This window comes from Bemisia tabaci, chromosome 7 (genome assembly GCF_918797505.1).
Source record: "Bemisia tabaci chromosome 7, PGI_BMITA_v3".
Classification (NCBI taxonomy): Eukaryota; Metazoa; Arthropoda; class Insecta; order Hemiptera; family Aleyrodidae; genus Bemisia; species Bemisia tabaci.
The window spans coordinates 19501713-19528469 of NC_092799.1; the positions used below are offsets into that span (position 1 = coordinate 19501713).

A 26757-nucleotide genomic window follows, 5' to 3' on the forward strand; every position below is an offset into this window, starting at 1 on the left:
GTTGTTCCAATACTCTGTGTAAAATTCATTGATTTCAAAAAATATGTGGATATTTTTTCAGGTAGTTGTTGAAATTTAGAAAATTCACCATAACCCCTCTGAACGTAGTGGAAAAAATAAGATTTCTCGTACAGCATTAATCTCTAATAGGAGCGTTTTTTTTTCTGTAAGGAGCCAATGTAGGAGGAAAAAATCTACATTAATAGCAATGATTACCATTTAACTAGAATTAAATAATTCAGGGATGACCGTTGATCATTACCGCTCAATATTTTATCACGAAAAATGTCCACCCCCAAAGAAACATTCCTTCTTGTCTCCTCAGTTAAAATATTACCTGTTACCTACAAAATCTTAAATTGTATGTATCAATCTGGAAGGACGAAATCAACGTACATCGCCGCTGCTGAGCGGTTTCTTTTATGTATTCTTTTTCTTATATGATTGATTAATTTTTATCAATGCATGATCGGACGAGTCATGAAGTGAAGTAATCCATATAACGCGTCAAATACCGGACGGACCGGCACGTCAAAACACTTTCCATCACCAGATGGAAACCAAAACGCCTTCGATCATTTGCGTATGCAACCGGGGCATCCGCAGAGGTCGAATAGTTGCATCCCAGCGTTAGCATGAACTCGCATCACGTCGCGTCGGTGAGCTGAGAAGCTTCATCTATTCAAACTTCCTGCTCGTTAAAAAAACTAAAGTTTTACATGAACTTAACCGGACATTTCGAAAATTTCAATGGATTTTGATGAGAATTAGGTTTCTCAATGGGCTGATTCCTTCAATCAAATTTTAAAAGCACAGCTTACTGAAGGAAATAGGAGACATGAACTGATTGAGATGGACGCACGGGTCGTAAGACAGTATGTTGGAGTTTTTCAGCCACCGTGCGTTAAAAATTCAGCATGAAGCTGAAAAACTCAATACAGAGGGGAAAAGCTCATGTTAGCACAATTTTCCCCTCCAATAGATATGCTATTTGTTGCAACACTAGTAACGATCATTCAGGAAGGCAACTGCAGACGCGTGTTGGCCTTATTGGGCCAATCTTCAGTGCAGCGCAGCTATAAATTTAGGAGGCTGCACAGCACTGAGGATCAGCGAAACAGGCGAAACGCGTCTGCAGTTGCTTCACTGGAAAAAAAACACATTGGATTTAGAGTCCAGACTCTTGAAAACATTAACAAGAAAAAGGACTCTTGATTCAATCAGATTTTATGCTTAAAGCAAAAGGAAATCCGCTCAAATTAAGAGGCTTGGTTCTTGATTTAAGCAAAAATCCGATTGAATCAAGAGTATTTTTTCTTGTCGATGTTTTTAAGAGTCTGAATTGTAGATCCAATGTGTTTTTTTTTTTTTCAGTGTAGTAAAAATTATGAAAATTAGTACCACTGAATAAACCGAGTTCATGGGTTAGCAGCCCTTTCGGGCCCCAAGAGCTACATAATCTGATCAAACCTAACCTCTAAATTATCGAGTTGTCCATACTCTCCTTATAAAGAAACTCTAGTTGAAACTGACGACAAATCGGAAGTGAGGCAACGTGTGACGTCAGCAGGCTCCTCTCGGCAGGACTCGATCATTTCACGGGCGTAAAAAATCTTCCGCTCGAGTTGGGGCGGTTCGATTGGAGGGAAGGATTCATTAGCAGCTCGTCGTAAATATTGATTAAATAGGGTAGACTTTTAGAAGGCGTTTGCCGGGACGCGCTGCGGCGGTAAAAGGGAGTCGGCGGGAACTGTCCCTCGCCGGTCCCGGGTCCCTGCAGTCGCCGGGGCCGGGCATCGTTCCGTTTTATTGAACCACGAAAATAGCCCCGAGACCAAGCCCGAGCGGAAATAGTAGCCGCAAGCTCCTCCGGATCCGTGCTCCGATTGGTCGTCGTTCATGCGGCTTCCAAACAGCCTTGCCAAATTCAACACTTTAATCAGAATTTTTCAGTGTATATCAGTCGTGTCTTATAGAGTACCTGTATACTCAGTCCTTGGAATGCAAACCCACTAACATGCCAAACTACTGAAACTTTTTGCCTCCCTTTATTTAAAAATCTACATTTTTGTTTACACACCCAACTTCCGAATTCTTTATAAAGACGTTAATAGCGTAGGATGCAGAATGCCTATACATAGATAAAATAACTAACTAACTAACTAACTAACTTTTACTACACACTGGAAAAAAACACATAGGATCTAGAGTCCAGACTCTTGAAAACATTGACAAGAAATAATACTCCTGATTCAATCAGATTTTTGCTTGAATCAAAACAAAATCCGCTTAAATTAAGAGGCTTGTTTCTTGATTTAAGCTAGATTCTGATTGAATCAAGAGTACTTTTTCTTGTCGATGTTTTTAAGAGTCTGGACTTTAGATCCAATGTGTTTTTTTTCCAGTGCAGAAAAAGTGTGTCGCTCTCTGATTGGTCAGCTATCATAAAGCCCCCAAGTTGGACCAATGAAAACAAACCCCAGCCTCTCCGTTCTTAGTTTGACCCAATGTAAACAAACAAGATGAAGACAAAGCTCTACAAAATTCTAGACGTGATTTTGAATGTGATAGACATTTTTGCGTATCCAACTTCTGAATTGAGTTCGGATCGAACTTTGATGGATGTATATTTGCCGGAAATTGACCTATGATTGTGATTATTATTCATTTCTCAGCCGATAGTACGCGTACTTCTGGATCGGGTTTTTTTACATTTGGCCAAATTTGGAGCTTTGTGATAGCCTAAAACTGATGAACCAATCAGAGAGCGGCACAGGAATGGCAATTCTCTCCCGTACAACACTCTAGTGTCTTAGTCGTTTCTTAAACAGCTGTGGGGCGGGTTTCAGACTTTGATGGATTGGGGTATTAACGAACTCATTTTTGGGTGAGACACAACCCCCACTCGATCATTCGATAACGATTCAACAATCAACCCGCAGATATGAAACATGCAGCCGACTTCTCGGCGATCCAATAGATCGTATTTGATACATTAAACAGGTTAGATTATATCGATGTAGATCCGCTCAACATGTCAACATAGCCCTAAAAGTCAATTTAGAAATTTGACGGAACGGCTCTTCTGTGATGGATTTTTTATTCTTTTGAGTACCAAATGACAATGAAAAGTGAAATTGATAGGAAAATCCTCATTCTCAGTTTTTCCAACTTAAATCTTAAAATTTTTGTTTGAGGTTTAGTTCTGTTGTTTTTAAACATACGAGCCACTATCGAATACAATCCATGGCCAAAGTAGGAAACTGCGAATCTTTAATCGCGAAGCTACGACTTCCTATCATATTTTATTTTTTATTCGGAAAACTTCTCTCGCACTCGGTCGATTTTCCAGTATACTTCAACAGCATATAGCTTTGAAAATGAATCCTTGCAGAAGAATACAAAGATTTGCCACTGCAAAATAACGACAATATACGGAGGGAAAAACGCAGCGGGTTTTTACAACTATTTAAGGAAGTCAGTGTATACTTTTGATTTTTTCGAAAACATGGAATTTTCCTTTTGTATTTTGTATAGAAGCATTGCCCTCACTTGCAAGAATTCATTTTCTAAACTGTGCTGTTGAATTTTACCGTACGTTCGTGAAATTGTGCGCAGCGGTGTTGGTAGAGGTAGAATTTGTGAGTCGTCCGGCAACAATATTTTGATCCAGGGCTATAACCGTCGTTAAAATTAATTGTCCCTGCCGAAATATCAGTAAACCTGTTTATCATCATTTTATTCGCGTTTACCTGACTTCATTCCTACTTTCTCCGGTGAGCCGGCAATGATATATCGCACATTTATGAATACTTCACAACAGGCAGTTGTGCAGCTAGCTCTTTTACTAGCTGCTCTTCCGATTATCTCAATGGTTTGGTGCAAAAACATAACGGGCCATCAAATTTGAGTGCATCGCTGAAAGAATTATCTCGAATGGCGCGATCGTTTCGATCGACCACCGTCATCGTTCCGAGGTCATTCAACTTTAGTCCAAAGAGGTGTTAGACTCCATTCGAACACCTCCCCCCCCCCCCCCCCCCCCCACCTCTCTGATAATATGTGTATACAGGATCATTCAAATGTTACGCCTCGTCGAATACCTGGTTTTAGAGAGCATTCGAATAAACTCAATCGCTGTTTTCAAAAATTTTTAAACCACCTAGTGCGACGCACCAAAAAAAAAAAAGTCCCCCCCAAACGCCCCCCTAAATTACGTAACGGTTTAGGAGAGAAGGGGGCCGAGTAGAGCGTTACACCATTTTGTTTTTACGTGTTGAAGGATGCGTTAAACGTGTATCATCTGCGTCACAAAAACGTTACAAGCGGGAGGAGGGGGGTCAAAATGCCAGAAAAGGACATTACGTAAATTAGGGACGGCTCCTAACCTGTAATGTATATAGGTGGCTTTTAAAATGCTGATCTTGCTAGAGCTATGCACATTATTTTGTAAGGTGCGTTCAGGTATTTTAAGGTAGGTTTGTTGATGAGCAGGAGAAATCTTTTGGGCACGTAAGATCAAATTTCAAGTTAAGAACTCAAAGTGGTTCACTTGCTGGTACATATTTAAGGCTCGGAGTAAAAAAGAGTATTTCCCTCCCTGAAAATTACCAGAAATTTTCAAAATAATGGTGGCTGAGAGCATACTTGTTGGTAAATGAATTTTATAAGAGGGTTGACCTTGAAGAGATTGTCCACGGAGAGAAAAACTTCGTGCATGGGACCCGAAGTTGAGATCATATGGATCTCTGAAGTTTTCTGATTACGCATCCGAAAACTTAAGGTCGAGCTGCCGAAGTTCGGGTCAAACATCGAGGTAGTTCTATATGCACCGGAGCACTTCAGATGTGTGACCCGAACCCTTTGGTATATATCGAAGTACTTCAGATGTCTGACCCAAATTTTGGCAGCTGGACCTCAAGTTTTTAGAAACGTGATCCGAAAACTTCAGAGATCCACATGACCTCAACTTCGGGTCTCACGCACGAAGTTTTTTTCTCCGTGTGCCTCTTGCGTAAGTCCAATCTTTACTTTCTCCCCCCGCGATTTTTTAGCTTTTAAAAATATGAGTATCTCTTGATGCGCTCTTGCTTGGACTACACGGCCTCCATCAATCTTCATTTTTTGTTGAGGTCGTTTATTAGACAGAAAGGGGCGGCGACTACCCATTTCTGCTTCACCTTGGTCGTGCAAAAAAGGGATACGTTGGTTTATTCTCAACAGAGGAACGAGACCATAACCCCCTTTTTTGTTGCTTAAAATATTTCGCCCGTGGGATAATATTTACGTGACGGTAATGTATGGTTTCTGATGTACTGCAAATGTTCAGATCGAATGAAGCCTGATCCTTACCTGATGAAAAGAGGGAACTATGTGTACAACGGGTATTTTTCTACACTGCGTTTGCATCAGAACGCACCTTTACAAAAATTGGAAATAATGTACAGCATCCAATAGGAAGGAACTAAGCCATTTCGATCTATTTTCGTTTAATGTAACAAAACAAAAAAAAAAAAAAAAAAAAAAAAAAAAAAAAATTAAATATCATCCAAGTTTCTGAATCGGTACAATGACAATACATATTTTCCCTTAAACTATGGTAAAAACTAGAGCAGAAAGTCAAGAATGATGATTCGCAGTCGTACATCATTTCTACAGTCTTTTAGGATCTAATATGCGTCCCACGCGCCAACTGACCGACTGCACTGCGTTTAGTGCAATGCGAGAAGTATTCCTAAAGTCTTGCAGGCGCTAATATTTGTTACGGCAACTGACAAGAAACTAGACAGTTAGTCCATCATTTTCCCCCTCAGTCTGTGAGAACCCCCAGTTGCAACCAATAAGATCGCTCCATATTCCCTATGTTCTCTTTGTCCATCGCTTTGTCTATCAATTTCAATAATCAGTCCGCCGGCTAGGTAAGGAGGCGAGCGAAGCGAGCTGAAGCAGCTAGTTTTACGAATAACATTCTCATTTTTCTAAGATTTTTTTGGCCGATTTCAAATTTATGAGAAAAAAAGGATGTTTGAAATTTCAAGGAAAAAGGATTCCTCCTTTTTCTCCAATTTTTCTTCAAATTTTTGTTTGATGAAATTTGACAACGTTTGATAGATCTGCCGGTGTTCTTCTTCGGTGCGACGGTGTCCTCTCACCGCTGTAGCATGAAAGCTGAAAGCTTGAGGCCTGGAAGCTTAAAGGATCCAAATCCTATCGTTCAACAAACTTTCCAACATAACAAGACGATAGGCGAAGCGTGAATGATCGATTATTGATATTCCCCCATTTGAGGTTGTGGTAATGAATCTATTATCAATATGTTCGATACGAATACCCTGTGTGTCGGTCCTGTCCCATAGGTTTAAAAGACAGAACAATCGATATATCGCAAAGCACGCCGCGTCACTTACAAGACTAATGGGCCGTGCAACGGTGACTTTAACAAGCGTTTCCATTCATCGTTTCCAAGTTTTTGTTTCCTCCAACAGTAAAAAAAGTCCGGGGTTTTAAACCTGCTCGTGACGCACCTTGTAAGTACGGTTCCTAACGGCAATTAAGCTTCCTTTGAACAAAAGCGCGCAGTTAACCTTAATAAATAAACAGGACTGAAAATACTTTGAAAACAGTGTGAAAGAGTCTCTACTTTTAACTTCTCGACGAATTGCCGTGAAAGAAATTACCTTCATAATGCATTCAACAGCTGAAGGTCCGTTATTTTCTCCTGAACAAAGCCCATTTTTTGTGGATGCATACGTCCTTTTGAATGTTTGGCGTGAGCAGACACTCCACATCGTCTCTGCAATGTATTGTAAACTACATGTTTCTTGGTGAAAAAAAATGTCGATGGTCAAATTACGAAACCAATACCCGAGTGCGACTACTCACACTCTATTATGATAGGTGTTGCTCATATGCAAAAATAAAAATTAAAAAAAAATGAAATAAAATAAAAATAAAACACCCACAGTCACACAGCCGGAAAAGTTAATTTTCGAACTTCCACTGATTAATAATCATGTACACGTTGAATATTTCTGCTGAATCAAAAACAAGCAGGAAGCTCCAACGCATTGGCGTCGGAGAGCGGCTCTGGGGGCAGTAGTTGTAGTCAAGAATGAGGGCCTAGACACATTTTGTCATTGATGTACAATCCGACAACTGTCGATTCATGTTTTGTAACTTAGCAGATTTACGTAGCCGGTGTATAAATGTGTATTGGGCTTTGATATGGCGAATACATGGCATTATCACTTGTTGTATACTTTTAATTTTGAAAGCTCTTTGGAGGTCCGCTTCCTAAAAAATCTCTGGTTGATAAGTCGTTTAGCGAGGCTGCAAAAAATTTGCATTTTTATATCTGAAAGTGTAGGTATTGGTTTTTTGTATAATTGTTTTTTTGGATTGCTGGAAAAGTAACGCATACTTCTATAATTTAGGACTGAGTCAGGGAAATATAAGGTTCGTTAAATAGTAAATATTCCTAGTACCGTGTGACACTATTGTTAACGAAAAGTTTTTGCAACTTGTCAAAGAGGTTGTTGAATGATCTTCGAATAACTTTTGATGAGCTAGAGGTAATGGTTCTATCTGCAGCTCGTGGACTTCTGTACGATATTGTCCAGAATCATCTAAATTTTCAAAAAGTGTCCGCTTGTTCGATACCCAATTTGCTCATTCATGCATACAAGGAGAAGCGCATGAAAGCTTTAGCAGACATTTTGGAGATGAATCAAGAATTAGATGAAGAATTTATGACTTAAATCACGGCACCTTAATCACGGGATGACCTTAATTACGGCAACTATTTATTGTCCATGAGATGCAGATGGTTCCATTTCCCTAGCTCATCAAAAGGTATTCGAAGATCAATTTCATCAGCCACCCGTACGAACCACGTTTCTAGTGACCCGTACTTGCTTCGCACGTATGAAACATACAATCAGAGAAAACAGAATTCATCTTACAATAATCAATAATCAGTAGGACATGAATCGTTGCGATGTATAATACGACATTATAATGCGGCATTACTATTGTAATTCATTTTAATGTTTAGGGGCATTATAAATCATTATTGCCACGTCGGAATGAAATGTTGTAGACTGAATTGAAAAGCATGTTGGCAAAATTTATTATAAAAATAGTATAACATGTAGGTACATAACATAAAGGTAATACAAATTAAATGATTAGAGCGTGTATATTTCATTACATTATAGGTATATTACAATCATTTTTGTCATTGTTGGAAATTTTGATAGTTTGAATTTTGATAGTTGATAGTTGATAGTTTGAGAGTTGAAAATTTGGTTATTTTATTTAGTTAAGGTGATTCGATAGACGCCATATTTTGTGTCAGAATGGCATGCGACATATCCCATCAATTGGTTCCATTTTTTCATTTACTCATCATTTTTCTCCAATTTTAAGTTTCGCAATTCTGTTTTCAGGAGACTAAAGCACTCACTTATCAATTTGTATATTTATATTGAGTTAAGGGTAGAGACGTATTCCTCACCGGAATTGAGGAATGGAGGTGTTACAGTAAGTCCGGCATTAGGTTCCATTTCGACATCAGCGACGATCAACGCTACGATACTGGAAGCCAGTCTTCCGATATTAAATCCCTAGCGGGGAAGAAAAAAAATGCCTAGATTTCGCTAAAAATCCCTAAATCCCCTGATTTGCTCAAATATACTTAAAAAATCCCTAGATTTTGCAAAAAGCGCCATTTTTTTATGAAGAATCATGATGTCATTCGATGTAGCGATTTGCAATATTTAAATCTGATTGGCTCGTTTGAATTTTGGCGCTCTCTGAAAGCAGTGCTAATCCAGACCAATAAAATGAAAGAATATTAGTTGATTTCTTATTATTAACAGGTTGAATGCAGTTGAATGTCAAGTACATCGAAGGACGCAATCGTTTTAATTTCCGGCTTATTTGCGGGGAAAATAGTGTTGCCAAAAAGGCCTACAAAATATAGATGAAAAAATGTTTTCGATTGTCGAAGCATTGAGGCTTTAAAAATAAAAAAGAAGAGCAAGACACTAGTGAGGAACTCTTGAACTATAGGTTAATGAGCTATAGATTGTGCATAGAAATTGCCAGTCTAAAGTTTCAAGAATGAGAAAATAATCAGCCCATGAGTGGGTCCAGAATGAGGGAGAAGGAAAAGTTGAAATAATTTTACTGGAAGGAGGGATAAATGAGGTACTCACCGAATTTATTCGTTCAGAACATTCAAAAATCCCGTGAAAAAACAGCTCACAAATAAAAGCAAATTGCCATAGAAACTTCTTCACGAAATCACACACACAACGAAGAACGAGGCGCTATACAGACGAGTCCGTCCAGGACAAGTTAAAAAATTCCCATGAGCCGAGTGCCGTAGGTTAAGGGCCCGTTCGCCAAAACTAATCGGAACTGTATGAATGAATTGCTCCTTTTAAAAATCAAAACAATATCGAATTGCGATATATTACACAGTTAAGATAGGGCTATGTCCTGTCGTAAGCGGCGACATACAGTCGATATCATTTCAATAATCGCCCCAATGGCCACGATAGTTGTTAGACGTTTACGGTTTCCCTGGTAACCTTTGTTTGCTATCAGCTGATATCGAGTAAATGACTAGGAAGCTCCAACCCAGTGGTTAAAGCTTCCTTAACCGCGAAAACTTTAAAATTCAAATTTTCAAATTTTGAACGTAAAGTACATTTTTTCCATCACGAGATAAAAGCACAAACAAGTTTTGAATTGTTGACTGTATCACCATGATTCCAAAAATACAATACACAACATAGCATTGACTAACAATAAAACAGTATGCAATAAAATAAAGTCATGACAAGGAACATAGCCGAAAATGGCGCCGATTCCCATCAACCAACGCGCGGTCTCTACAATGTAACATGCTGCATTGATACTCCCCAGCTGGGACCGTCCGGAATAGCAGCTCTAGTGCAAGCACCAGAGCCGCTAAAAGAACACATTTGACTCTTTCCGTATCTTTTTTATGCCGCGCGGGTATCCGATTTCCTCGTATCGAAAACATTCATACTTACGAGTTTTTGCGGTGAAAATTATTATTATTTTCTGAAAAATTCGTGTTTTGCTACGTACATACAGTTTTTAGTAAGTTTCAGTCATGCCTTACTTTTTTTTGAGATTCCTTTTATTTCTGATCATCCTACTAGTGTGTTTGACTTATCTGTGTGCTTTTTTTTTTTCTTTTTTAGAAACACCACTATGGCTCCTGCTCCAGATTGCGCCAATCAAAAACGAGAGAGACCTTGTTGTCTTGTTCTTGCTGACGTTCCGGGACATCACAGCGCTCAAACAACCAATAGAAACGGAGGATACCAAAGGAGGTGAGCACTGAGCACTCATGGTCATTTTAACATTTTAAATCGTCGTTGCTATACTGTGAAGCGTGTCACGGAATGGTCGCTTAAAATTGATGCTATTATAACTCATTCCCTTTTTTAACCGGCAATGTTGTGGCAGTATCTTCAAAATTCTGGTTAGTTTTTACGTGGTATTTCACCGGAATGAAAGGAAAGTTCCTTTCGTAGAAATGTAGACCAAGTTCAACAGAAAGGAACCAAGCCATGCCATCCATTGTCAAATTTGACTAATTTACCATTGTAAAAATGGTAAGTTTTTACAAGAGAACGTTTGTGCGGTTTCCTTCCAAACTTTTAAGGGATTGGTTTCCTACCATGCAAATTTTGCACAAAAATCCGCACAACCGTCTTCATGGAAAAAATGCAATCGTCCAATTAAATTTGGCAGTAGCTGATGTGGCTCATTTCCTTTCTACTTGACGTATTCCTTGTAAACTAAACCTGCTGGTGTCAACAAAAATTTATAAGCACAGCAAATTACTCTTGAATAATAGCATTATCTTTAACTTTAGCGAAAATCGGAATCATATGCCACAGAAACACATTTTAGCTCAATTTGTCTTCCTATTTCCTGATTTTTGAAAATTAAACTTTTACTAACACACTGGATATCATTGAATAATAGGTGTATTTTTGAGGAAATTCATGTCTTGTTTGACCAATAATGCAGGACTAACAAGTCGCCACTTTTCATGTGTTACATCGACTGGAAAAGTAAAAGTCAGGACAAACCGGCTCACAGTATGGCAACCGTGCACTTTGCGGGTTATTTTGCTCTCTTCCGCACCACCGTAGTAGCACATGGGAATCGCCAGTACGAAACTTTTTATTACTCGTAATCTTATCGGGCAGTATCGATTTGAAAGTTAACGTGACTGCTGGATAAGTTTTATCGAGAAGTTGCTTTTTCAAAGGCTCACCTATCAGTGAATGGTATAGACGCAAATGAAAGTGAACCTGTTCAATTTGTTCTTCTACTCCAAGGTCAGGCTACAAGATCAAATTTTAACAAGTTTTGATGTATAAGAATTCTAATGACCCAAAAGGTTTCAATAGTAAGTAAAAATTGTACTGTTGCTGTAATATATTGTATTTTATAAGACTAGTGTTTTGTGAAATGGACTGCAGTTTGCAATTTAGAGCAGCTAGGGAAACTAACGGCACGTATCGTCGTTTCACGCACAAAAGAACGTAACTCCACGTCAATGGTGCCAAATTTCTCCCCGTAAATTGCATATTAACCAGGAGAATCTTGGGCATCCCTAATTGGAAATGTCACCGATTTTTCCTCAGATTTCATGCAAAAATCAGCAAAATGTTGAATTAAAATTTCATAGGTACATTTTGGTAAAATAAATCAATTGTTTGAGTCAATTTGGCAACCTTAGAATGGAGTTACGTTTCTTTGTCCGGAAAACGATGATATGTTGTACTTACAACGAGCGAGAAATTATGCTTCCTAATTGCAAAATGTGGACATACTCGTATTTTTGATGAGTAACTTCATACTGGCGATTTTTATGAACCGCCAATTTTCTTACTAGCGAAAGCAGCGGCGCACTTAGATGAAAAGGGGTGCACTTGAACATACTTTTCTAGCAGATAAGTCAATTTATTTACTTTAGAGTATTTGCGAGCACTAATGGTAATTCTCTCAAGTATCCACGCCGTTTTTCTTCAATTGAAATCCAGTAAAAATAATCGGTTCCAGACAATGCAGACCTCTTTTGTGTACATAGATTGTTTTACATACATTTAAACGACAAACTCAGAGTAATCACTTAAGGGAATTACTGCTGGCAAGCTCCTAGAATAATTTGAAAACAAATTATGCATAACTGGGGTTACAGGACATTTCGTCAACGATTTTTTGTCCACGCACCTGTTTTTTCTAGTAGTTAGTTTACGTCCACGGGTTTTTTCGATGGGGGAGCTTTGGTCCTCTTACCAATTTGAGACTCAAAGTTAATTGGTCCATGTGTAAATATAAAAGACAATTGCTCACGACGTTTTCGGATGAAAATGTATAATGTCTTGGAGGAATGAGGGTCTGCTTGTTTTTTTCCCCTTTTTTCCTTTCTTTTTTTATAATTTTTTTTTTTGGCCAACGGAGAAAAATATGTAATTGAGATTTTTTGTAAAAATAGGGAGGACCTCAATTCCATAAGGAAAAATTCATTAAAACTCTCTAAACCTCTTTGGTGCAACTGGACTTAATTATCTTTCAAGGAAATCCCATCTCGTTATAGTGCTACACCTCTGTCGTAAAATAGTAGCTCGGATCGACGTAACACTCCGCGTCCGCGGCGAGGCGAGCTTTCGAGCAACTAGCGTAACACGCGCATAAGCGCCTACAAACCTAACAGGGATACTTCACGCATTGCCGCCAGTGCGCGTTGCGCGCCTACAAACCTAACAGGGATACTTCACGCATTGCCGCCAGTGCGCGTTGCGCGCTGGTAGCACGTCGCCTCGCCCTGTGTTAGGTTCTAATATTTAAACTCGCTGAGTCAGCGTTTTTCAATTCATGATTTTGAAATGTTTGCACACTTTGCATGGATTATTCTCATTTAAATTGATGAAAAAAAATATATATATGTATTGAAGGAAAATATAATATGTGTTTTCTAAATAATAAGGTGGCTCCGTGTCAAATTTAATGATTTCCAAAGCACTTAAATTTTTTCTTTTATATTTTGTGCTTCTATTTTGCCACAGTGCGGTGTGAATTTTACGTGCTCCTTGGTTTTGTCCTCTTTTATTCATTCTTGTATAGTTCCTTTCAACACAACTACGGCTCATTGAGATTATATCTATGTCATCGCTTGAAAGAGGCTTTAAAAATATTTTCCTCACTTTAATAATGTAAATGTTTTTATAATGAAGTAATAATATGTGTATTCATTGAAATAGTTACATATAAGTTATATTTTGTATAAAAAAAATTGAGGACAGAAATAAAAGCAAACATTCATCTATGACATTTGAAAATGATGAATCAAAGGAAGAAACTAACATTTCATTTAAAAAATGAGTTACGATGTCGACACCTCCTCTTCTCTTAATTCTCTCATTTTGATGTTGTCAATATAATTTTACATGCGGACTAAAATATAACGCTTGGGCCAAGTCACTATTATGCTTATTTTATGCGTGGACGTAAACTACTCGACGAGACAGGTGCGCGGACCAAAAATCGTTGACGGAATTTCCTGAAACCATAACTTGCCGTGTTTTCATCATGCTGCTAATTTTCTGAATTTGTACCCTCCCCACCAATAGAAACGATTTTAGAATCAAATTTTCAACTTTGAATTTCATGCCTAAGTCTTATTTTAATAGATGTAAATGCTTAAATCAGTGGATCCGATTTCGGATCATACCGTTAGCATCCTTTGCAAGTTGGCTGAAATGGAGTTCATTTCTTTGTATACATTTAGAAGAATTATCAATGCGGTCTGCCTCGTATAGGATCGATTATTTTCAATGGGTTCACGGGAAAATGGAATTTGGGCCTAAGCGGGTAGCTAAAATGTTTTTACCTCATACCTCATAGGAGCAGCTACTTCAGGACCCAAAGCTACCTGTTTCAGGGTTCAGCCCTACCTGGTAATAGTTGGACCCTTGTCCAGGTAGGACTGGGCCCTGAATCACGTAGGGCTAGATCCTAACTCCTGCATAGGAGCCCGCGCCGCCCTGGCCCTGTGGTATGTGAGGTAAAGCAATTTTACCCACCCGGGTAGGTCCCAGCCTTAATTTCGCTTTTTTCGTGTTGGAATGGATGAAATCTAGTTTTGCCAACTCCAACGAAAATCGGCACTGGACTACATGTGAAGTAATAGTGCGTTATATCATGCATGATATCACAAGTGAGGTCGACAAACGCTCCCTTTTCTGGCGCATCAGAATCTCAAATCCGTCCAAAAGTGACGTTAAAATATCTTATACGTAAACAGTGCACCCCTACGTAGAAGAATGCTTATTCGTTTTTACCATGAAGCAGCAACTCTTTCATATTGCTTGGATTAGTGTAATTCACTTCTTCACTTACGATTGGGACCTCAGTCAGAATGAAAAGGTGAACTATTCTGAAAGATAACCCTCTTGTAGAGTCATGAGAAAAAAATCCTCCAAATTATTTTAACTACTAATTTGCATTATCTTGCCTGTATTCAAAAAGGGCGGTATTCACTGTATTATATTTAATAAAGTGCTCCAATATCTTAAGATATTAAATCATCCATTATTTTAGCAAATTATTCTTACTTTGGGTATCCGTTTAAGCCTCTCTGAGTCGAACTATTATATGAAAAAAATTAACATACTGATACCGTTGAGAAAAAATCTTTCATGAAAATGACAGTTCTATACTTTACTTCGATGGACTGAAACATTCTGTAGATTTTATTGGATTTTTTTTAACGCTAATGCAGCTGTTTGTACCATAAGCATTTATCAATATGGACCCTTTTTTTATACAAAAAGAGGCCATTTCAGGTCTTTTCAGAATTCAAAGATTTTATGACTCTCAACTTCACAAACAAGTGAAAGGACTGATTGTGCGTCATTTTTGTTCTGATCGGGCTCCAATCGTTGTTGTAGCATCAACAATAGATCGTACAAGCCTAGATGTATAATTAAGATTATCTCTGTGATTTTAGTGCAGCAGAATATTTTGTTGTCTCTTCTCTCTCCCTTTTTCTCTCTTCTTATGTTCATTTATTGTTGAATGCACGCGCATATCGATGAATGATCATCACCAGAACAAACTTGTTAATCTTGTCATAACTTGCCTTTCCTTTGAAGACAATACGTGTAGCGTAATCAAAAGGTACGATTACATCCCTATTGATGGTGAGGTCCTAGTCAGATAGTAATGGTGGTTTCCTCACCCTATATTGAACTTTTACAAAGTTATTTTACGCTCTCGATTGAATCCAGGGGAATGTGTATTATGAGTGAATTGTATCATTACTATCCCTATTTTAACATATCCGTAGATTAAGATACAGCTCATACTTAATGTTAATGAGTTAATGAAGAAGGTTATTTTATCAAAATCGGGATCTATCGAGCACTTAGAGAATCGATGGAAATGTACCGGTATTTTTCGGTGCAATACATTTTCAACAATCGCTCGGTTCCAAAATAATTGATGATCAATAATTACATCTACAACCATTTGCCTTCCTTCCTTCCTTCTCTTTGAATTTAAAGGTCATGATCAAACCATACGATGGACGCAATCTGTCATTTTGTGAACTATAGACACCTCGCGACAAAATCTCGTGGTTAAGGGTAATCATTATATAAACACACCGGATAAAATGTAATGTCATGAGAGCATCACATATTCAATTACAAGGTCATAATGAGAAGTTGCCGAAGAACTTTAAGTATCGGATCATAGATATCTTTAGCTCGATATGATACTGTAGCGAATGCTCTTTTCAAGTTCCTTCAATTAGCGGATTAGGCGATTTGCACTCTGGAGTGTTAAAACTGTTGCATCAAAATTTTTGTTATTTTAGGCGTGGTATCACCGATACGGGAGACGGGTCAACTTGGATCACTATAAAGACATAATACGCAGTCATTTGTAACCGTCCACGGAAAGCTACTTCTATTCAGTTGGATAGGAAAATTGGATTTTAAGATTTCTACCGAAAACTATGTTCAATATTCTGAACTATGAGTAGCAAGTGGTTCAACCCATTTTTCTGCTGACATTGGGCGGAAAGTTATTGTATCGCCCAGCAATTTCGTACGAGCATGGCCAAGTAGAATTTCAAGCTAGGCTTTTCCTTGAATTTACACGTCTCGAACCACAAACTTGTTCGTGCAATGTTTTTTAAATATTATCCATAGCAAAAATCATACAATCGGCCAAGCATTTCCATCAAAGAAAGTTTTTCCAAAATTAGCATTTGAGATTCCACCCCAACAACTCATCTACGGTGAGAGAATCTCTCGCATTGCAAAGGAGGGATCGCAGATTTAATGCCTGTTTTATTAAAATCGGAATGAGATAGCTTCTTAAACGCGTCGGGGGCATAACCAAAGGTGGCAAAATTCAAATTCCTGTTCCGTATCCTTTCCAATAAAGATATGGCGTTTGCAACAAAGTGTCCTCTTTTATAGAGGCGAAAGCTCTGCAGGGAGGAAATGAAATACGGATAAAGGAATCCGCCGAAGCCATGATCGCAGCTAAAGAGCGCGTTGAATATGTGGAACTGTATATAAGTCTGCACATAAACATCTTTAGGTAGTGAGAGCTTTCAATAAAGCGCGGGAAACTCGAAAAAAATAACCGGCCCTTTTCATACCTTCAATGCGCGCTATCTTCACTCCTCTTCGTGTATTTTATAACTTTATTTATGCATCTATGGAAACAATAAAAAAAGTGGAGTGAATGTAGGGATGTTTCATTGACGTCGTGTTGCCGGTCTGTACAGTTTTAAAATTATATGAATAGATATTAAGGTGATTCGATGGACGCCATATTTTTTGTCAGAACGGCATGCGATATATCGTATCGATTGGTTCCATTTTTTCAGCTACTCGTCATTTTTCTCCAATTTTGAGATCGCAATTCTGTTATCAGGAGACCAAAGCACTCACTTACCAATTTTAACAAAGGAATTCAACGTAATAAAGGCTGGGCTTTTTTTTGGAGAGAAAAAATCGCATTCGAGAGCAGTTTCGATGTCAGTATCGAATGCTATGTTTTCTCTCTGAAAAAACCACGCCTTAATTACGTTGAATTTCTTTGTTAAAATTGGTAAGTGGGTGCTTTAGTCTCCTGACAACAGAATCGGGATTTCAAAAATAGAGAAAAATGACGAGTAGCTGAAAAAATGGAACCAATCGATAAGATATTTCACATGCCGTTCTGACACAAAATATTTATGGTCTTCAACCAGAACCATATGATGCTTCCTTGCATTCATGACTCCTCGATCAATTAATAAACCCCAGAAGCAACATAAAATCCCTTAACGGATTGTGGTGACTCTTTCCTCATTTTGTTCTATAGTTAACTTCATTGCTTCGTATTACGTAATCGACATCATAAATAGTTTAACTATATCCCAACTGCTGCATTACAAAATGATTCGGCTTGATCATGTAGATTTCTATTTGTTCCAAAAAGTTCTTTTCGTAAAACTTTTTTTGGCTACAGCTTCACTCTAAACTTTTATACCCGATGATGCGTTGGAAGCTCAGTTTTCATTGACTCTCCGGAGAGCTAAGAAGAGATGAAACTACGTCGTTTTTTGCGCACTTACGGCTTTCTCGTATGTCTCATTCTCATGCAATTAAGATGAATTTTGCTGTTTTAGCTATCTCAGTGTCGTCCAAAAGATATTAGACGAATTTTGAAGGAAACTTGATTTCGAAAATTCGACACTTACTGTTCTCTCCACTATTACGGCAGAGCAGTGCGGAGTCTCATTGTTCCTATGTGTTTCGGCCTTGGATTATGCTTAAATCTGACAACGTCTCGGTTTTTTTCGATAAACTCGGCAAGGGGAGGGGGGATCAATAGCAGTACCGAGACGGTCATAACGTTGACTGTTAATCCGAGTTTGTCACAGTGATACTGCGTGCACCGCGAGACAAGAACTCTTAAGGTCACGAGTTCGAGTTTCTGCCCCGACCCGACATTCACGTTGCCAGATCCCGCGAAAAAAGCCTATTTTTGTGCAGAACCCGGAGCCGGGAGAGTATCGAAACGCGAAACTTGGCAAGGCTCTCTGCAGTTAGATCTTGGCTGTAGATTAAAGCTAGATTGAGTTGCTGTCGCGTGGTGTCTCGTGAGAATCAATGGGCCCAGACATGCCATACCCGCCGGGAGAAAGACCCGAACTGCGCCGGGAATAGAAAAAAACGGCGGGTTCAAGATGGGTTTTTTTCGAAATTGGAATCGTTGAATCTGCAAATGATCCGGACGTGACGTTTTAAGGAAACGAATTTTAAGGGTCACTATAGCAATGGATCTAGCGTAGTTATTTGAAAAGAACTCCTCAAAAACTACAAAAATAAGGGTCAGGGTTGCCACAGTCAGGGAAACCAGGAAAACCGGGAAATGTCGGAGAATTTTAAAAAATCAGTGAAAACCTGATAATGTCAAGGAATATTTTTAAGTCACCCTCATTTGCTTTCCAGAATGGATTTGACGTTTTGAACTACAAATTTTCCCTGAATACTACACGGAGAAAAAAACCTCGTGTGTGGGACCCGAAGTTTAGTTCATATGGATCTCTGAAGTTTTCGGATTGAGCATCTGAAGCATCTGATTTTTTAGATTTGGAGTTTGTTTTAGAGAGAAATAATGGCACCATTGTGTTGCTCATAAAATTAAGAATAATTCTTTAAACGCAAATTACTGCGGCATATTAATCGCAGTGTATTCATCACAGTTTGAATTGAACTCTCAACTAGTAAAACTATTAGGATCCAACTTAACGGAACAAAATGTTCACAGTAAAGGATTGAACGCCTTCAATACTCGTTTCAAATTAATACAATTATTGATTCTTGACATGAAAGTCTGAAAGGACAAGTCTTTCAAGTTGCTTTTTCACTAAAAATTCTCCGACGCACAATAATTAATCCAAAATTTGACCAATAATTCACGGCGTTCTCGCGCTACCCCCGCCCATCGCGCTTTTGCCAAGTGGCACGTCAAATTAATAGGTCATATTCAGCTGTTTTAGTGCGTAGTACATGGGTATTTTAGGCTCCAGCTGGCGGCGTGAGATTCTATTCTGGCTCGGAAAGTTTCGACGGACCAACTTCCGAAAACCGAGGGTGATCTCGTAAATTATAACATTTCCGCAGCTGACGGTGGCTCCTTGTCAGGACTGTTTCGTTCTTTGCAATGAATCGATTCTTCTATCATTTAGACCTATGGACAAGGATCGATTATCGGGGTATCTCTTAATAATCGATTCTTTACCATGATTCACGTGGGATAAAATCGATAGCCGCGCATTCGCGCCTTGCTACCACTCAGAGTCTAACTTTCTTGCTCCTCGGATGAAAACATCTAAAATTCACCTAAAATCTACCATACCGCGAAATAAAAGGACATCAAGTAGACTACATTTGAACAGATTCATTACTTGTTCTTCCTGATGAGTAATTTGGTTTTTTCCCCCGCACTTCTCAATATGCTGATCATTCCAGCTACTTTAATAGCGCTTTCAAGTACATGCGAAAACTCCCTCGTCACACAAACTTTCGTCAAAACACTCTTTTAAGTATCGTGAACACTCGTATCAAAACATAATTCTATGACCAGCGTAACTGACTCATTGTAAACGCAACGTAAAAAAACCCATGAGAACTAACAACCGCAGCCACATATGTTGTGCCTGAGAAAGCCAGAGAGCCTGCAATTATTTGTGTATGCAACACGGACATCCCGAGAACACGAATAGTTGCATCCAGACCTGGCCATTTAAAGAACCGGAGCGCCTTCAAATTTTTGCCACTTGTGATAACGGAATGTGTCACTTTAAATGATTCTGTTATCTTATCGCACTTATAAGTGTTTATGCGTCAAAATCAGAATGCATTCCATAATGCGTGTTTTCATTACACGTATGGAGAAGTTTTAATTGTTGAATTTCTTTTTAACTTTTTAAGGCTTTGCAGCTTTTCCCTCTTAAAAAAAACGAAGAAGATACACATTCTCGTGCATAAATACGCACGAAAACAAATTAACTATTAACAAGGTTAAGCTCATGAGACCAGAAGACGCTCAGAGGTCAAAATACTTAGAAAAATCGAGGTTTTGCCTTTCTTTAAGCAATTTGAAAAATCACCTCCCAAGCGAGTGACATTTTCTAGTCATACACTCTATCGTTAGGGACACACCAAGCGTTACAATAAAAAATATTCATTCTTAGCAACTCAATTTTAAGCTCCTCGCCTAGAGAATTTCACCACCTCTCGTATTGGATAGGAAGAATAAAGTTCAAATGCAGAGAATGGCCAAGAGCGAAGAATTGGCAAGAAGAGAAAGGAAAGCAAACTAAGAACAAGAAGGGAAACAGATATGTTCATAAATGATGCGAACACATTCATACTGTTGTTAAACACGAAGATCATTCTCACTTATAAGTTACATTATTGTTCGCACGGGCTATGATACCTTCAAAGCGTCCGTAATATAATCAGAATACACAGCACAACACTTCCTGATGACGTGGTGATTTGCTGTCATGGAGGGCAGTTCAATCCCGAAAATTTATTCGAGTTATTTTCGCTCGGAACCCGCCAAAATGTACGGGCAATTTCGTGCTTGAAATTGATTCTCTTAGTATACTACACTGGAAAAAAAACACATTGGGTCTAGAGTCTAGACTCTTGAAAACATTGACAAGAAAAAGGACCCTTGATTCAATCAGATCTAAGCTTAAATCGAAAGGAAATCCGCTCAAATTAAGAGGCTTGGTTCTTGATTTAAGCTTAAATCTGATTGAATCGAGAGTATTTTTTCTTGTCGATGTTTTTAAAAGTCTGGACTCTAGATCCAATGTGTTTTTTTCCAGCGTACACAAATTTCAGATCCAATACAATTACATGTTCAGATTTCATAAAGTATTTTCACACTTAAGCTTAATTTATGTACATAGAAGTTTTTACAGACAAGAGTTTTTTAAAGGGCAAGGGTGAGAAAACGGGGCTGTCGGCGGTCTGGAAAACCTGAATGGTAGGGAATGTCAGGGAATTTGCGGAGACCGAAGAAAGTCAGGGAATTCGTGAAGAAAGTTAGGGAATTTATGAGGAAAGTCAGGGAATTTTGCGAGGTGCGTTCGGCAGAAGTGCGTGTAATTGAAAGGAAAAATAACAGAAGTGGAAGTTTTATTCGAATGAAGGGAAAGTCAGGGAATCCGAAAATTTTGGAATCAGGGAAAAACAAAAATACCCAGGGGAAAGTCAGGGAATGAGAAGATGAAAAAATTATGGCAACCCTGGAAAAGGAGAAAACTTGAAACGTTGGAAAATTAAATCAGCGCCACCGCTGAGAGCCGTTTAATCCCGAAAAGTTATTCAAGTTATTCCGCTCATCAAAGCCTCGATACCCGCAGAAAAATTCCGGCAATATCACGTCGGAAATTGATATGAAATTCTTTTCAAAACGCAAACGACTAAGATTCCGGCCGGTTTAAGGAGAATCGTTTTCTCTTTGAGGGGCTGGGAGTTTCGTGTGATTGAAAGACATCTCCCATACTGTCGTGCTAAGGAAGAACGCCGTACAAACATTCAAGAGTTGGCAAATTTCCTTCGATATAACATTTATTTTTGCGGAACGTTATGAATATTTTTCCTTGACATTTTCAGGAACTTCATGTTCTATCAAAGGAAATTTGGCAACGCCTGAAGGTTCATACGGCGTTTTTCCTGAGCACGGCCGCATAGGCAGAGCTTCTTCTTCCGCAATCTCAGCAAGCGCTGTTACGGCGACCGTAGAATCAGGAACACAGAACCTGCAGCGGAGGAAAATCGTTAAAGCCTGGCTTATCCGATGCATCGGCTGCGTCGCTACATGTATTTGGCGGGGAGCATTTTTATAGCTTTGATAAAATAAATTCCAGGTTGCTTTCGCGGAGCGGGGAGGGGCGGAGAGGTAATTTATTTACCTTCGTCCGAAGTAAACGCTCCTCCAACTTCGTGCTCCAATCGAAATTTCCTCCAGGCTCCCGGATTCGAACAGATTTGGTGCTTTAGCGGCGAACACACGTTGTCGATTTTCGGAAGAAAAATCGTGTTTACCTACCGACGATACTGATCTGAACTAACAATGAGCAATTTTAATGGACCTCGCTTCAGATAAGGTTACCTTTTTCGGAGGTATGGTCGCGCGGATAAAGTGACTCACTGAAAAAAAATTCTCGGCGTTTTTACCAAGGCCCGTTGGTACCTTTACCATCTCACTTTTTTTACCAATTATTGGTAATTTTACCTAGACACACTGGTAAGCTTACCTAAAACCGGTATTTTTACTGTTTTTTTTTCAGGTAAGAATACCACTTTTATTGGTAATCGATTCCCGGTAACTTTGCCATTAGTGTGCCATCGACTGTGGTAATTCTACCACAGTCGATAAAAAATATTGGCGTTTTTACCAAGGTCCAGTAAAATTACCGAGAAAGTTCAATAATTTTACCGAGAATTCTCAGTAAAATTACCAATTCCATAAATGGTAATTTTACCAAGAAAAAACTGGGATCAAATAGAACTCTGAATTCTTGGTAATTTTATCCTTTTCTTAGTAAATACAACGAGATTTTTTTTTCCAGTGCTGTTGTATGAGTAAGTAGGTAAATAGGCAAACTTATCTAAAGTAGGGTCTAACGATGTTTTGTCAATCAGGCGCATTGAAACAAAATCAGCCTTATTCTATTTAGGGGCCTGGTTTTCTCTCATCTTTAATTTTTTGATACAAGTAAAGCAACACAATGATATGAAATTTTCTCTAAATTTTCCTTAGATAAGGCAGAATATCCCCCCCCCCCCTCGATCTAATAGCGCTGCCGTGCGCTCTGCGACAGGCGACTCCCAACCGCCACTGATAACGATCCTGTCAGAGAACCTTCGGCAAATCGCATTCTCTTCCGTTCCCTGCCATATTCCATCAATCCACGATTTGGCAGGGCGTCCTTTACGTTTTTTGCCAGGGAGGACCCAATCCCGAACCTTTCCAGGCAACCTATCACCTGGCATCCTTTACACATGCCCATGCCAGACTAGCTGTTTCGTGAAAATGCCATGCTTTATGTTGTTTTCGTCGCCCGCGCCCATAATTTCACGTATCCTTTCATTCAGAGGGTGATCCGACAGACCGGCCGATCTACGTTTGAAGTCCATCTCGGTTGCCTTAAGAATGTTCTGGGACCGTTTCTTTAACTGCTACGAGTAGATTTTACGAGTAGATTTAGTAGATTTCTTTGTGTGATAAAGTTGCAAAGTCTCTTTTCGTTAACTTAGGATATAGGAATAATACATGTATTCACTGAAGTTTAAAGTAGATTTGGACGGATTTTATCAGGATCAATTTAAGTACATCAGATGTTACCTAGTTTCTAAAATGTTCCATATTTTAAAACAGAAAACTCAGGAACACTGATACTTGAAATCTTACGAGTATATTCTTCATAATTTAAAGTAGGTTCACAGAGAGTTTAAATTAAGTAGCTTAATACTCTGCTAAAAAATAGAACGTGAACATGAACCGCAATCTGTCCGTAATAAGTATAGTTTTCACTACAACATTCGGTCTTACACTCTAGCGTTGGTTCAAGATTATTGGTGTCACCTCGTCTTCACTATAATTTGATGCAAACAAACGTTACATCAAAGTCGAAATAGTTGTTTTAAAAGAGTGAACGTATTGTAATTTCTCCACCTTCTGTAGTAGTGAAAGTTCGTAGTGTATAGCGTTGATTTTTTGGGAAGGAAAGAATAAACGAATGAAAAAGTAGGCAAGCTGATAATATTCAGAACATAAAACTAAAATAATAAAGATAAAAGTAGCTCTGAATATCAATTTAGTTGGAGATGATCAAACGCAAACAATAAATTTAGAATAATGCGAATTTACGGATTATAAGAGAGCGTATGAGAGAAAATAAATTTTTTGAAATAGATGGATTTACTGCGGAGGGATTCAGCCTTTCCCACAGAAAAGTGTCAAGAAACGTCAAGAATTCAGTCCAAAGGATAAAGTAAGCAGAAACTCTCAACGTTTCGAACGGATCCACAAGGCTGCCAAATTATCCTAAAAACATTCAATTTTTATTCCTCATCTTCAATTCTATCATTTATTTTAGTGTGATCTGTATTCTCCGGGAAAAACTACAAGATAGTGAAGTATTGTTACAACGAAAAAATTATTCAGAACTAACTTAGGTCTAATAAGGGGAAATTTCGTCTTGATACCTTTTTTATAATTTTATTTTCCTACGCGGCCTTTCGATCACAAACAATCGTCATCAGGCAGGACACTGTCACATGAAGAAAAAAATAAGGTATAAAAAAAGGTATCAAAGCTGAATTTCCCCTTATTATTTATAAAAAAGATACCTATATGAAGCTTTTCAGTTAACCTAATTGTAGCCCAGTGGCGTGGCGAGCTTTGCAGTTATATCGATGATCTGCCATTTAAAAGTATGGAAAAGGATCAATAGACAGAGTGTTCGCAATGAACACCTCAAGTACCTTAAGCTTCAAATGAGGAAATATCGATAATCTACGAGGGTCATCCAAAAAGTAAGTTCACCCCTTTCATATCTCCGAAACTAAAAGGGATAAATCAAATCGGTAAAAACAGACTTCTTACTTATATCCTCAGCTCTCCATAGGTACCAAGATTTTTAAATTTGAACCACTGGTTGCCGAGATATTCGATTTTTACGTGAACAACTCCCGGCCAGTTCCGTCCACCAAACGATGCGCTGCGATTCCCGTCACGCTACGTGAATTGACTGTGTTCCCCACACATCTACGTAGGAATAACCAACTCAAATATTCTAAGATTGGCTTTAAAACAATCTTACCTTATTTTTCGACGTAATTTCCGTTCCTATAGATGCATTTTTCATAGCGTTTCTGAAGCTTCTTAATGCCGTTCTCAAAGAACACTTTTGGTTGACTCTTGAACCAGCCATTGACTGCTTCCATCACTGATCGTTCTCGAAGCGCTGGCCACCTAGGTGCTTCTTGAGTTGCGGAAAAATATGATAGTCACTCGGGGCAAGGGCTGGAGAGTATGGAGGATGAGGTGACACCTCCCACGCAAATTTGTCCAACAAATTTTGGGTCTCTTTCGCCGTGTGAGGTCTGGCATTATCGTGAAGGAATAGGGGACCACGAGACAAGAGACCCGGTCGCTTGTTTCTTATTGCCAATCGCAACGAATTCAATATTCAACAATACCGTGGTGCATTGATTGTACACCCTTTCTCCAAATAATGGACGAGAAGTACTCCTTGAGAGTCCCAGAAGACAAAAGCGACGCGACAGCGCGCGGTGCATCTCATATCAGCGCGTCGTTTGGTGGACGGAACTGGCCGGGAGTTGTTCACGTAAAAATCGAATATCTCGGCAACCAGTGGTCCAAATTTAAAAATCTTGGTACCTATGGAGAGCTGAGGATATAAGTAAGAAGTCTGTTTTTACCGATTTGATTTATCCCTTTTAGTTTCGGAGATATGAAAGGGGTGAACTTACTTTTTGGATGACCCTCGTATCTTTCACGTCTCGCCACAATTGCAGCCATTCCTATTAGAAATTTGCCCATCTGTCTTCAATCCTGTGGAGCATATTCAGCGTTTGCCTTTCAGCTTTCAAAGCTTTTTTGGCCTCTACACTCTAGAGATATGTTGCTGCGATTCATTAGTGCCAGACTTCCACATATGAGCCTTAAAAGTGAAATATTAGCAGTGAGACGTAGTCGTTATTCCTAGAGCTACCACAGAAAATATTAATCTTGAACTTGATCGAAAGATTTATATAGACATGTCACAGGCTAACATTCAAATCAGACATTTATCAGCCAACTTCCTGGAGAATAGTGGCGTGTGTCTTCATTATTAACTACTGAATTAAACTACTGAGATTTATCCTTATTTGTGAACACAAAATTATCCAACTACATACATATATTTACGAGTCGCTTTAAAGCGAATACTGACGATCTATGACACTAACCGCCACTGTTCCCTCTCGCATCAAAACTCCCCGGGAATGATCGATATATGTAGGTCAGTGGCGTGGCGTGAATTGCGATGTATCAATTGTTCTGCCATTTAAACCTATGGTGAAGAATCGATTATAAAGGTGTTCGCTGCGAACACCCTGTCTATCGATCCTTTCCCATAGGTTTAAATGGCAGAACAATCGATACTTCGCAAAGCACGCCACGCCACTGATGTAGGTTAAAATTCTCCACGAAACGTTCGATCTTTTCATGATATTTTTCAGAATTTCCAATTCCGATGATTGAATAGCGCAAGCTCAGAATTGCTAGTGTTTTGTTTGTTTTTTTGGGTTTTTTTTTTTTTTTTTTTTATAAAGTACAGATTTTTTAAAAGTGTAACAGGAAAATTGACGAGCAGATTTTGAAACTGTCAAATTCGGGAAAAATTGCTATCTTATCAATTTATCCTCGGAAAGCCCCGAAAAATCTAGACATATTTGACTTTAAAAAAAACTATAAAAAAACCAAATTTTATAGGTTTTCATTCGACACAATGCCTCACCATTCGATAATATAACAGCATTGACTAATCGCAATGGATACATTTTTTGTAAAAAGAAAGAAAGGATTCTGTTGTGA

General features: G+C 38.7%; 1 protein-coding gene across 10 annotated transcripts in view; it reads left to right on the forward strand.

The window, feature by feature from the left end:
• The window catches only part of eag (potassium voltage-gated channel protein ether a go-go), a 389509-nt gene that overhangs the window by 311516 nt on the left and 51236 nt on the right, over positions 1-26757 (forward strand). For 9 of the 10 annotated variants that reach the window (XM_072302442.1, XM_072302445.1, XM_072302446.1 and 6 more), the window contains one exon: positions 10239-10370. In XM_072302442.1, coding sequence (XP_072158543.1) covers positions 10239-10370 — 132 coding nt within the window. Of the gene's footprint in view, positions 1-10238; positions 10371-10412; positions 11462-26757 lie in introns of those variants that run through there. The other variant, XM_019040142.2, reaches the window with a different exon arrangement.